Below are 14,027 nucleotides of genomic sequence, written 5' to 3'. Positions count from 1 at the left end.
CACCATATCAAATTTCAAAGCTCTCCATGGAAACATAATTCACCGAGGGGTGAAAGTGAAGAAATGGTTGAAGGTGAGTGCACGTACACCGCAGCAGACATTTGTATCGTATACAGGCCGATCATTGTACTGATGGCTGTGGTTCATGAAAGTCTTATAAATGCACAATAACAGGTCGCTGGACCACTATCTGCTGTAAAAGTGTTCTATCACCTTTATAAGTTGGTGCATTTAGCAGAGTAACACACAAACACAGACACACACACAGATGTCATGGATCCTCCCCTGTCCTTCATCTCCTCTCCTTCAAGAGCCTGCATTTGTCTCTTACTTTCTGATTTACTTACTCTCTCATGTGTGGGAGCTGTGGGAGAGTTTGTGTGTGTGTGTGTATATATGTGTGTGTATGTGTGTGTTTGTCTGAATGTGTGTCTGCTGAAACATGACTGCCTGTGTGTGAGTGTGTAGGGGGGGGGGGGTCATGTCAGGAGCTCAAGGCTGCGTTTGTCCTGCTTTGGAATAAATCACACAGAGCCTCCACATGAAGTTCCCACTGCATAACACACACAGACACACACACACACACCTTTTTTATTAGCACAAGAGACAGCAATGTGTGAAGAGCAGGAGATGAAGAAATGTAAAGATAAAAATGTAACAAAGAAAGATTAGTAAGAAGATTGCTTTTCACTTAGGTTTGTGTGTGTGTGTGTCTGTGTGTGTGTGTGTGTGTGTGTGTGTGTGTATGTGTGTGTGTTTGTGTGAGTGAGTGCGTGCGTGTGTGAGTGACTGATAAGTGTCCTTGGTAGCTGGCTCTCTGCTGGGGTGTGGGGAGTGGAATAGAAATACTAATATTTTGTCCGTCACTATAAAGCTCGGCTCATCTATCAACACAGACATGTGACCTGAAAAGTTTTATGTATCAATCATTTCTAACTTAATCTAAACACGATTGAATTTATATATATATTATTATATTATAACTTTAAAACTTTCTAGGGCTCCAACCAGCTCTTTGTTTTTGGTCTTTACATCCAAATGTCTTTTTTAAATGTAGTTACTAAATGATTCGGTGTGAAATCCCACAGTAAATTTGATGTAAAAATAAATATTTTATATTTAATACTTAAGTAGGGCGGCTGTGGCTGAGGGGTAGAGTGGTCGTCCTCCAACCTGAAGGTCGGCAGTTCGATCCCCAGTCTGACCCATCTGCATGCCGAAGTGTCCTTGGGCAAGATGCTGAACCCTGAATGGCCCCCCATAGAATAACAAAGTGCTGCGAATAGATGCACTGAATGAATGTGTGTGTGGATGGGTGAATGTAAAACTGTACTGTAAAGCGCTTTGAGTGGTCATCAAGACTAGAAAAGCTCAATTTAAATACAAAACCATTTAACTATTTACCATTTACTTTATAATGTAAAAAAACATATTGAATGATGATCTTTGAATGTAGAATTAAACTAGTTTCCTGCATTTTGTGTTGTAATGCTCTGCTTCTATTTACAGTTGTACAACAGGTCGGGTTGTTGCTGCCGCCCTCGCTCCTCTGGTCTCTCATCCGCGAGCGCAATGCATGATGGTATATATTGCTTGGTTAGTGACCATCAGTTGTGCACTACTTTTCCCGATGCATTGTGGGAAACTCACTATGGCGAACTCACTATACATTGGACTATATGGTGATTAGTGAGGGATTTCGCGCCACAAAAAGTTCCGCCATTGCTGGAACTTCTTCCTCTTGTCTATTGTCTCGCTTGAACTATTGGCTACACTGCCCCTCCATGAATTCCAGTGGTACTGCTCCTTTCGTCTGCTTTGTCCAAATCCGTTAGCTTTTAGGAAACAAAGTATAGAAAGAAGGCTCCGTCAATTGCCATACTTGTGTCTATGAGCCTTTAACCATTGAAGGTGTACTACTGTTCAACTGTAGCCTCATAACAAAAGCCTTACTGTCATTTTCTGATCAACATTGAATCTAACTTTCCTCATAATGTTGAACTCAATAAGCTAAAACAAAAAAAACAACCTCCAAGCAGCATTAGCCATCTCTCTTGGTTTTCAACAACTAAACACAGTCAAATAACACAAAGTCAGTCTCCACGAAGCAAAGTGGACATCTGTATGTGTTTGACTTCACGTTTTCTTTATTCAGGGACTAAGAGTGTTTTTGCCATCATGATTTCATTCAAAATGAGAGACATAATAAGTGAAAACAGATTTTTGGACAGACTAGAGCGTGTCATTGGTAATATCCGAAACACACACACACACACACACACACACACACACACACACAGCGAGAGAGAGCCCAGCAGAGACCTCCTACATCCTCATACACACAAAAAGCTTTTCACACGCCCCCATCATTCACCACTGCATGGGAGAAAGCACCTCACACTACTTCTCTCGTCGACCTGACAGTGAACCCGCGGTGGACAGACGGACGAACGCTCGGATCACGTGTGGAGTGTGGGCTTTGATGGAAGGCCTGCATGCCTGTCAACACCGGGTGGGAATAGAGAACTGAGAATAAAACAAAGCGAGGAGGAAAAAAAAGATAACCTTAGATACAACTAACCGGACTGGAAAGATAATGATGATGATGATGGTGATGGTGATGAGGAGCGTGACAGTGTGGATGATGATTGTGGTGAACCACAGGTCAGCAGCTGAAACCAGCTTGACCATACGTACCGTGCGCGACTGCGAGCGCCTGGGACTCGGGGTCACGGAGCTTCCCTCCAACATCTCCGGAAACACCCGATGCCTGTGAGTACACGCGAGCGGATGCACTCGCCCTTTCCGGAGTCAAATGTAAAAATCAAGTTTTGGTTGAGATAAGTTATTGATTCCTTCCTCCTGTTTGGCCTCTGTACTAAAAAAAGGACCACAAGAGCTTTTATGGAGCGGTTGGTGCTATTCTTCCAGAGAACAACACCACATTCTTCGATCCTACTCTCTTTTCCCACGTCTATTATTCCCTTGTCTAATTGGCTAAGTTGGCCTGAAACATGCCGGGAATGTGATGGCAGCTGTCCCTGTGTCTCTGTTTCTCTTATTGCTTTTCATGAACAGAAACAATAACATCAACGCACATATTTGTGGCTTTTTCCCCTCTTATTGATTGATTGTTGCATTTTTTTTATGTCAGGGGAATTTCAGGCCACTGCAGCAATTATGTAGCGTTCTTCCACAAAGTTATGTGACGATTGAAGAACGGCTGAAAGTGAAGCAACGGAGGTCTTTAGTTGCCTGTTTGAGCTTATGTATAAAAAACAGTGGGTGCTATGGATCCTACATTTCCCACAATGCAACATAATGACACCTTTGGTTAAAATCCATCTTTGTGACGATGCAAAGTCATTTGGACTCTCCTCTCTAATCCTTGTGTCTGTCACCTTTTCGAACCGAACCTGCCAATACGGATTTAAGAAACATTTATTTATTCGGGCATGTCTGCAAAGCGTATAGGCACCACTGCGATGAATTCAAAAACAAAAAAAAGTATTCTGTAGCTTGAAGCATTCTTCTCTGTGAGCTCGTTCCTACTTTGTGTGTGACTGCTTCCAACTGTTGATCACCAGAATATCGCAGAAATGACACCCGGGCTGTCTTTTCAAAACATTGCTCCGCAGCGCTCCTAGAGGTCAAGAGAGTAACAAAGAACAAATCCTGCTACTCCAATGAAGTCTGCCCCACCGTCCATAAGCAGCAATAATGACATAAATGCAAAAAGTTATAACAAGGAGGGTCTCTGTGTTTGTTTGATTATTAGTTAGCAGGATAAAACAAAAACTACGTGAAGGATTTCTACGAAACTTGGAAGAAAGGACCTATTGAATTTAGTTGTGTATCTGGATCAGTGCTAGCGAGATAATCTTTCAACCGTTTTGTTGATTTCTCAGATTCCTGGCTCTTGACATGTTTGGTGGACTGTTGTCTATGACTGTGTGCAATTCAGTGCAGATCCAAATATTCATCCAGTTTTAGCAAATAATATAAATGTGATTTGGGCCTCTGCGGTGGTGTGTGCTCTCTTGAGGACCCTTAAGGATACAAGAGTGATGCGACTGGTGTCTGTATGAGAAACATGAAGCCACCACCAGCCTCTAGCTAACTTATTCCCACGGGGTGACAGCTGCACCTTGGCTCTGAATTTTCTCATATGTTGAGCCTTTCAGAGGAATAGAGTTTAATCTTTAAAGATTTTGACCTGAGGTGGTGCAAGTGATTCAGGGTGTGCGTGACACGGTGACACAGAGACACCGAGCCAATGTGAAACAAGCGAGGGTGACCGCCACTCTGCGTAAACATGGCTCTGTTGTTTTGGCCGTTGAAACATTTCGAAGGAATCTCACGGCCGGGATGGGGGGGGGGGGGGGGGGGGGGGCGAGACAGCTTCTGCACAAACACGCACCTACAGACAAGAACAGAGTGCAGATAAACATGATCACAAGCATTCAAACAAACGCACACACCCACACAAAGAGGAGGACGCACTCTGTGGCGAAGAGTAGCCAGGATTCCCAGAGGACGTGCTGTGAACCTTCAGGAGGCGACGTGTGTGTTCCCATCTGTTCTGTTCCGCTCCAAGGTCAAGGCTCAGGAACAGAGGGGATATTTGCAAGTACACAGCAATGACTTGTTGTTTTAGATCCGACCTACAGCAACCGGTCGCTAAAGAAGCTTTGGAGTTTACGCAGAGATTGTCTGTTCATGCTTCTCACGTGAAAAGAAAGTCACGGCCCTCTTGACCCTCTCCATAAATCAATGAAAACACTGGTTAGAGAATGTGAAAACGATCTGATTCTCTCACCAACACTGGCCTCTGTAATAACGTTGTGACTTTTCACTGAGGATTTCTTTGCAGTGCTTGTGTCGGTGCTGATGTGAGCGTCTGTTTCGGCTTCAACAGGGAAGTTAAGCAGACGCAGATCAGAGTGTTTCCCCGCGGCGCCGTCACCAGCCTGCAGCTCCTCAAGAAACTGTAAGAGTGTGTGTGTGTGTGTGTGTGTGTGTGTGTGTGTGTGTGTGTGTGTGTGTGTGTGTCGTTCATGTTTATATTTTGATGTGGAACATAATGAACTGAGGAGGTCAAAACAACTGAGATACGGATCGTCCAAACATGGGAAACATAAAAAGGTTGGGCTGGGACTATGATAAGGTCTCACCAGCAAATCTCTCTATGAATATTTGATTTTATAAATTTAACAGAATTTTAAAAAGAAACTGAAAAGAGGTTTATGTAATTGAATTATAAATGATGATTTATCTACAAAAGTAAATGCAGTATATGCATTAAAAAATGTTTTATTCAAAATTGGCACATGGGATGCCACTTTTAGTCGCTTTTCTAGTTATCTGAGTTTTCTAAATATTTCTGTAATGATTTCACCAAACTTTTAGTGATAATCTTGTTTGTGTTGAGCTGCCATTCATTTGAATCTTGGGAGCTGCAATGTTTTATTTCCCATATGCACTTGCATTTTGTTTTAACACTTTGAATAATACCTCTTGCCTGACGACTAAATGCTTTATTTATTTTTTAAAACTTGCATTGAGTCAAGTCTGCAGAGCCATCCTGTCTCCATATGTAGAGATTTTTGCACTTCAGCTTTGTGTTGTAGGGACAATGAGATGACACATATCTCCCTGTGTTTGGGATCAAAGCTTAAATTAAATTGAGGAACTCTCTCTGTAGCATAGTTTATGTCATTATCTTTTCTTTTCCCCTTCTCTCCACCTCAGCACCATATTGGAGAACGAAAGGCTGGAGAGCATTGCCGAGTTTGCTTTCGCCAACCTCCCTCGACTCTCTGATATGTGAGCACACAGTTTTTTTTGGAAGTGACGTTTTTTATCCAACAGGCTCGTGTGTTTAGTCTCGGCTGTGGAACAAGACGAGCTGTGAGCTGTGAGAGCGCTGATCACCCAAACAGTGGAGGAGTGTGGGCTGGTCAGGGCGGTGCAGACAGATATTGTTAGATATATCAGTCATACTGTTGTCTTTCCCTGCAGCATCATCTCTGAAAACATTGCTCTGGAGAGTATTGGAGCTTATGCTTTTTTCAACCTCCCCGAACTCAGTGAGATGTAAGTCCACCACCCCCCCCCCCCCCCCCCCCTTGTCTGTAAGTCCTGTCATTTTTTGATATCACTGATGAGCACACGTGTCTGTTTTCTTTCAGAACCATAACAAAGTCCAAACACCTGACGTCCATCCACCCAGACGCATTCAGGGACATCGTGAAACTACAGTATCTGTGAGGACTCACCCGGAACGTGCATTTCACCAACTGATCATGAGACCAAAATGGGTCGAGGGTGACAGGTCTAATTCTGACCAGCTGGTTTTTTTTAATAAGCTGGTTCCTTTGGAAGAAACCCCAGGGATAGTTATGAGTCAAACCATTTACAAAGATTTTTATGCATTTATTTCCTAGATAAATTATGTTGATGTGTTTATATCTGTTATGTCAAAGCAGCTGTTTATGAGGGACTTATCATGAACAAAGGTCAACTCTCTCAGTGACATGAGCACAGCTATTACTTTGTTGTTTGTCCTGATTTGTAAGAACTGGGCCACATAAATGCAGTGAAGTGAAAAAATTGATTTCTTAAATGACCTCCTTACAGAAGCACAGTATTTTTATTTACTTCTAAAATGTTCATGTGGCAAAATCTTCAAATAACTTTATTTGAACCTGGTTTTTGAACATGTGCTCAGAAACGTTGAAAGTGAATCCATCATCGAAAATGACACAGAAAAAATAGCATGGTTTTCTCATATATCTGAATGTATAATGATGAACCAACCAAATTGCACAAATATCAGATTCCTGATTCCACTTGAACTTCTCTCTGGAATCATCCAGGAAACTGTTTCACGAGTTGAATTTTGTTATTATCACGAGTTGAGTTATTACAATGAATGCTACATCCTGTGGTTTTGTCGCAGTCGTTGTGTTGTTCTGAGGTCACGATGAGAATGTAGTAACATTTTAATCTGCACTTCACAGGACCATCTCCAACACCGGGCTCCTCTTTTTTCCAGACTTCACCAAGATCCACTCGGCCGCCCCCGACTTTCTGTTGTAAGTCTCAACGCAATTTAGAAATTAAGTAAAAGATGCACGCATACTCAGACACACCAACACAAAAAACACCCACAAACACACCATGGGTCCCACGTACACCTGACAGTAGAGGCTATTGTTTGCACACAGAAGGAAACATGTAGTCAAAACCTGTCTACACACTTAATATCAGCCCAGACAGCATACAGATGAGGATTACTTCACCTGCACCTCCAGCCTTCTTGTGGCCTGCACAAAATGAAAGTGGCCCTCTTGTAAAATAGCAAATGTGGCCCAAATATCCCAAAACAAATGTGGGCGCTTTAAGGAGAACATACGATGCTCTAAGGTTGGATGTAAACCAAAATGGTGAATGGCGATTATGGCCCAAATAGCACGTAACTAATCCGGGCCACCTTTGGCACCTTTGGTTTTGGCTCACTTGTGGCTCAGATCAAGCAAACAGGAGCAGACTGCCCATGTGCCATAATTTCCCAGGGAACGTGGGCCAGATGACAGTGCAGACCAAATATGGGCCAAAACAATTTGCTACATGGGAGAGATTTAAACAGCCTGTTCCTTCTCCCTCCTATTAGAAAAATCCATCTTCCAACTCTCTCCCACGTGACATTTACCAGCTTCAAATAGGAGGTGGTTATGAGGGAGAGTGCCGCAAGTGTTCCTGTGACTTTGCACCTGTATATCTGTATAGTACACTGTATATCTGCTGTTTTGCTCTTTATCGTGTGTTTTTTATGTCTTTGCTGCTCAAGTGACCTGCAGGAGAACAACAACATAGCCAGAGTCCCCTCCAATGCCTTCAGAGGCCTCTGCACCCAAACCATCATGGAGATGTGAGGCATTCTTCTTTACTTCTTTTCCCTTTTAGAGTCGCACCGCCCTCACAGAGCTCCGAGGCGGCATCACGGTGATGAATGTCGCCTCAAAGGCTCTGTGCCCTCTTTACTGCGCTCTGTCTTCGCCACTTCTACCACTGCAGAGATCAACTCTTTATTTCTAACATCCTCTATTTCAAGCTGCTGAAAAATCCCAAACGCCTATTGATCCAGGCTCAGTAAATCAACCATCTATATTCTAATCCTGCCCTGTTTTCTTTGATTGATTTTCTATTGTAAAAAATACAAAGGCGAGAGAAATATTCGTGAATAAAAAAAACCCTAAGGCTGCTGACTCTGCACCAAGGCTGCATTCGGAGAGTCCAAATTATCTCCTCTCCTAACCACTGTTCCTTGACCCAGATGGAATACGTCACAGGGTCAAGGAAAGATGTGAAGGAGAAGCCGTAAGGAGTTAGGAAAAGAGGAGAGTTTGCACAAGGACAGCTTTACTTGAGTATTAGCGTTCTGGCTCTTTTCTTACTCTACTACATTCTAAATGGAAATATTCCACTTTTTACTCCACGAAATTTTTCTGACAGCTATAGTTTCCGGTTATTATAATTAATATGTTCTCTATTTAAATTCGATTTTTGCAATATAATAACTTGTTAAACATTATTCATTTTTGGACATTAAACTATACCAAGCAGAATATGAGTCAGTTCAAATTTGCAGTTGCAACATTAAAATGCAGGTTAACGTAAATTCCATCAATCAAAAGTATTTGTATTATTTATTACGTATGCCACTATTTTGTTGATGTAGCATGTTGTTGTCACAACCTTTACTAGTTTCAGTGCATTTGACTGTTTATGTGATTTAATTTTCATGTTGCTGGCACCAGAAACCTCCTGTAACCTTCCAATGTGATGATAGATTTATTTCCTGCAGACACATTCAAACCCGTCTTTGTTTTAAAAGCTTCGGATCTAACTCTCCGCCCAAAAGCAAATAAGCGACACTTTGGATCCAGTACTTTAACTTGTAATGGAACACTACAGGAAAGGGAGTGACACCAGGGAAAAGAAATCTTGCATAACCAGTTTCCAACAGCTTTAGTGACAGTGGACAAAAGAAGCACCCACACTAAAATTAGCTTTCCTAGTTCACTTTAACAGTTGGAAATGTTCTGTGTTGGAGCCACATGACTGTAATTTGGCTTCTCTCTCTGATGACAGACGGCTCACCAGAAATGGCATCAAGGAGGTGGCAAGTGACGCCTTCAACGGCACAAAGATGCACGGATTGTGAGTCACAGGCAGAGACACAATTACAAATAGAGGATTTATAGAGAAGAAAAAATTGACAAATAGTCATCGCATTTGTTTAATTTCTCTCGATCTTCGCGTCTCAGGTCCCTGAGAGGCAACCAGCAGCTTACTCACATCAATCCCAACGCCTTTGTGGGTTCCAGTGAGTTGGTGGTACTGTAAGCATGACATCTAACAGTAACTAATGCCTGCATGATTCACCCTACTTATCATCAACTGGTTAACGTCAGGAAGAGGAACAAGAAGCAAAGTGGAGTGTGTGGGTTAGAAACATGCCCGGTTTAAATCAAAAATAAACTCGGAGCAGCTTCATTTTAATTCCAGAGAGAGACCTGTTTATCCTCCAAACAAAATGACACCTTTTTTTTGGTCATTGAAGTGTGTTAAAAAAAAAAAAAAATCCTATTTCCTATTTACTGTCAGTGCTGGGATGTGTTTTTTTCACACCCTCATCCCAGCAATCACTTGGCAATCAAACCGTCGCTCTCTCTGTGACTTTTAAGATCGGCATATTTGAGTTTTGTGGTTTTATTCTTAGCAAAACTGGATTTTTGCCGGCATAAATATTCATGCACCACGTCTTAATGCCTCTGGAGTCTGTGTATTCTTCAGTTGATACATGTTTTATTTGCAGTAACACAACTTTATTTAGACATCACGTAGAGACAGGCTGAGAAACCCAAACAAATGTGTTGTTGTGGTAAACATGATTATATCTATAACTATTTTTATTTTTATAATCCAAAACATTGATCAGCATTCTTGTCAGCTTTAAACTGAAGGAGGTGAAAAACGGTAACATAACAACACACATTTCAAATATGTGAAATAATTGTTTATGTATCTAAGTGATATACAATGCACAAACTCAGTATACATCCTCGTCAAGTATCTTGTGCCACTGCATTTTACTCAAGTGTATCTTATCTTATCTTGTCTTATCTAATAAACACTCATATTCAGTTTGTTCTTTCAGGGACATCTGTCACACTAACCTCAGCTCCCTGCCAGACTCCATCCTCGGAGGACTCCGGACGCTCATCGCAGAGTCCACCGAACAACTGAAGGAACTTCCTTCTCTGCATCTTTTCACCAAGCTGCACCAGGCCAGACTGACGTACCCCTCACACTGCTGCGCTTTCCAGAACATACACAGGAACAGGTGCACAAACACAAACCACAACACGTGTCCACTGGTTTCTGAAACTTTTAGGAAACATATGAGGCCGCTTCTCTCTCAGCGGGGAGACAGTGGTTGAGCCTAAAGACTGGAAACAATGGGAAATAGCCCTGCTTGATCCAAAGGAAATTCTGCCTTTATTTCAAAGAAAAAACAAAATATTAACCTCTCCATTCAGGTTTGTTTGCATCAAAAGAATAAGATTAAAATAAAATGGCTAACATAAATAGATTTTATTTTCAATTTGTAGGTAATGTTTTCATTACTGTTTTGTACTTTGTTTGTTCAAATTCAAGGTCTGTTTGCAGGATTATGCAAAACTACCAAACTGACTTGTTGTTGTTGTGGTTGTGCGATAGATCGAGGTGGAACCCACTGTGCTCACAGCCCAAGGCTCAGGACAACTTTAATTTCTTCAGAGACCACTGCTCGAACTCCACATCCATCACCTGCAGCCCGATGCCCGATGAGTTCAACCCCTGTGAGGACATCATGTCCTACGTCCCTCTGCGGGTCCTCATCTGGATCATTTCTGTCCTGGCACTGCTGGGGAACGGAGTCGTCCTCCTTGTGCTTTTAGGTGTTTAACGATGAAAATGATTTGTAATGCAGAATCTATGATATAACAACAAGAATTATATTTTAGACGGTTGAGATGTTATGTCTTCGTCTGCCTACTCATGTCAGGTGCTTAGGTACTACTTCCAGAGGTGTAAAGTACAAATACATTTCAAATTGAAGGTAGTCATATTGCCTTTATTTCCTCTTTGTATCTTAATAATCTGTTTAATACCTTGTTACTTAATTAAGCCATTTTTCTCACCTTTCTGTTTCCATCTCTGTGTTTTCAGGCAGCATCTCCAAACTGACAGTTCCTCGTTTCCTAATGTGCCACTTGGCCTTCGCCGACCTCTGCATGGGCGTCTACCTGGCTGTCATAGCGACCGTGGACATGCTCACACGTGGCGAGTATTACAATCACGCCATAGACTGGCAGATGGGCCTGGGCTGCAGGGCCGCAGGTTTCATCACGGTGAGTAAACTCGCCTGGAGTCCTCTGCGTCTTCAACCCTCATCAATGTACAGGGTTGAATATAAGAACAGGTCATGTGTGCTCCGCAGGTGTTCGCCAGTGAGTTGTCAGTGTTCACGTTAACAGCCATCACCCTGGAGCGCTGGCACACCATCACAAACGCTCTGCGGCTGGACCGCAAAATCCGCCTGCGACACGCATGCACCGTCATGACAGCAGGTTGGATCTTCTCCTCTCTGGCCGCCTTGCTGCCCACAGTCAGGGTCAGCAGCTACAGCAAGGTTGGTGTACAGGCCTCACATTCTCCATTCAATTATTGGTTAAATGCCTTAGCAATAACTCTTTTCACAAATGATCAATTAAATGTTGCCCAACGTGAACTTTGTTAAATGTCTTATTGTTTCCGACCGACAGCTTGAAACCAAATAATAATCAAAAGAAAGATAAGGAAAAGCAATAGATTCTCACTTATGATAAAAATCAATTCAGAAATCTAATTGAGGTTAATTATATTACTCTTTTATAGCCCAATTACATATTGACCTATTGCTTTTAGCACAATTGCACATAGTATGTTGTCTGATGCGTCTAATACTACATGCCAGTATCCTTTTATATTTTAAGTTTTTTGCACATAGGTCTGTATGAATCACTGTGTGTGTGTGTGAATAGGTGAATGACACAACTGCAATGTAAAGCCCCAGACTAGATTAGAAATGCACCAAATGACCACAAATGATCCACCATCATACTACATTCATTCATTCAGCGGATGTCTTATAGTTTATTACTGCACCTGAATATAAACCCGTACACACACGTCTTATAACCCTCAGTGAGGCTTTTCCCTGAACACTGTATGTGTCTCTGGTGCAGGTGAGTATCTGCCTGCCCATGGACGTGGAGTCCCCAGAGGCTCAGGTCTACGTCGTGTCCCTCCTCCTCCTCAACATCCTGGCCTTCCTTTGCGTGTGTGCCTGTTACATGAGCATTTACCTGACCGTCCGCAACCCCTCGTCCATGCCGGCCCACGCCGACACCCGCGTGGCCAAACGCATGGCCGTGCTCATCTTCACTGACTTCCTCTGCATGGCCCCCATCTCCTTTTTCGCCATTTCAGCCGCGCTGAAGCGCCCGCTTATCACGGTCTCCGAGTCCAAGCTCCTGCTGGTCCTCTTCTACCCGATCAACTGCTGCTCCAACCCCTTCCTGTACGCCTTCTTCAACCGCACCTTCAGGCGGGATTTCTTTCTCCTGGCGGCTCACTTCGGCCTGTTTAAGACCCGGGCGCAGATTTACCGGACAGAGAGTTCGTCTCGTCAGTAACTGCCGCGAACTTCTCCAGATGTCTCTCCGTGGCCAATGCTGGATGCTGACTGTCTTTCAAAAAGCTGATGCTTTTTAGCTATGATAGAAATACAGATTATAATTCATGAACATCTCGTAGTTTAAAAAGGTCCTCTTGTTCTTTCTGTACAATCACATCTGCTAAATCCTGAAAATGAAACCTCAACTCATCTTTCGTATTATTTGGTGGACATCATGTTATGGTTGTTTAGTCTTTATGTATCCAAAGTATGTTGCTAATATCTTTGGCCAGATAATCGGTCTTGACTCCTTGGACATCTGAACCACCACCATCAATGTGTTCAATGGGTATGGGGCCAGTATTGTAGCAATACACACAGAAGCACAGCGGTGCAGTACTTAACACTGTTGTCTTACAGCAAGAATGTTATAGGCTTGAATATCGTGGTTGGGTTGGGGTCTTTCAGGGTGGAGTATGCATGTTCTCCTCGTGTTGATGTGGGTTTTCCCCGGGTAGTCCATCTTCCTCCCACAGTCCAAAGATGTTCAGAGTCTCTAAATTGACTGTAGATGTGAAAATGAATAGTTGTTATGTCTGTATATGTTGGTGATATATGTTGGCCCTGTGATACACTGGCAACAAGTGTAAAAACTGTAAATGTGTATTGCTGTTTGTATATATGTATAGACAAAACTGTAAATGCCTGCAGATCTGTGTGTAGAACTTTGTCTGTGTCCACTCGCATTTGCAGATCTTCCACGGCTGAAATGTAAAATCACGTTTAAAATGACAGCCAATTGCAAGCTTGAGTTATAACTTACAGCTAGTCTGTATTTCCAGCTCTTGGGGCCAATCCCATTTTTGTCCATTAATATCTAGAAACGCATTTATGGATTTGTCTACACGTACAATTCTCAATACGCTTGTAAGTCTCATTACACATTAACAGATTCCTGTATGCACTCACAAATCTCAGCACACATTTGCAGAGGGTTCACAAAGCTGATTATGGACACACACAGTTACACAACTCCCACACACAGACATAATATTGGCTCCATCGGTGCGTAACCTCTTCTCTGAGGACAATGGCAAACCGAGAACAGACTAAAACAACGGAATACTTTGACCAAAATCTAGGTCAAGTTACTGTCCTAGATAATTCCTTGTCTTTGTTTTAGCTTCGCTCGCGTGCCAGACGGGTGGAGTCTGTTGCATCAGAATAACTTAGACCACAGGTAAAAAGGAGAAAGACA

The 14,027-nt window shown here is 42.6% G+C and overlaps 1 protein-coding gene across 1 annotated transcript; it reads left to right on the top strand.

Annotated features, from left to right (window-relative positions):
- The first annotated feature begins 2,496 nt into the window (after nucleotides 1–2,496).
- Nucleotides 2,497–13,967, top strand: fshr (follicle stimulating hormone receptor). The gene is made up of 14 exons (XM_062378858.1): nucleotides 2,497–2,772; nucleotides 4,919–4,990; nucleotides 5,752–5,826; nucleotides 6,022–6,096; nucleotides 6,192–6,266; nucleotides 7,023–7,097; nucleotides 7,853–7,933; nucleotides 9,157–9,225; nucleotides 9,333–9,407; nucleotides 10,226–10,411; nucleotides 10,789–11,009; nucleotides 11,281–11,462; nucleotides 11,552–11,743; nucleotides 12,339–13,967. Exons 1-14 carry the CDS (start codon nucleotides 2,597–2,599, stop codon nucleotides 12,786–12,788), a joined length of 2,004 nt encoding a protein of 667 aa, XP_062234842.1. The 5' UTR covers nucleotides 2,497–2,596; the 3' UTR covers nucleotides 12,789–13,967.
- The last annotated feature ends 60 nt before the right edge of the window (nucleotides 13,968–14,027 follow it).

The sequence above is a fragment of the Platichthys flesus genome, chromosome 20 (genome assembly GCF_949316205.1).
Source record: "Platichthys flesus chromosome 20, fPlaFle2.1, whole genome shotgun sequence".
NCBI classification, from domain to species: domain Eukaryota; kingdom Metazoa; phylum Chordata; class Actinopteri; order Pleuronectiformes; family Pleuronectidae; genus Platichthys; species Platichthys flesus.
Note: the sequence above shows the minus strand (reverse complement) of the source record. Positions and strands in the feature narration are given on the sequence as shown.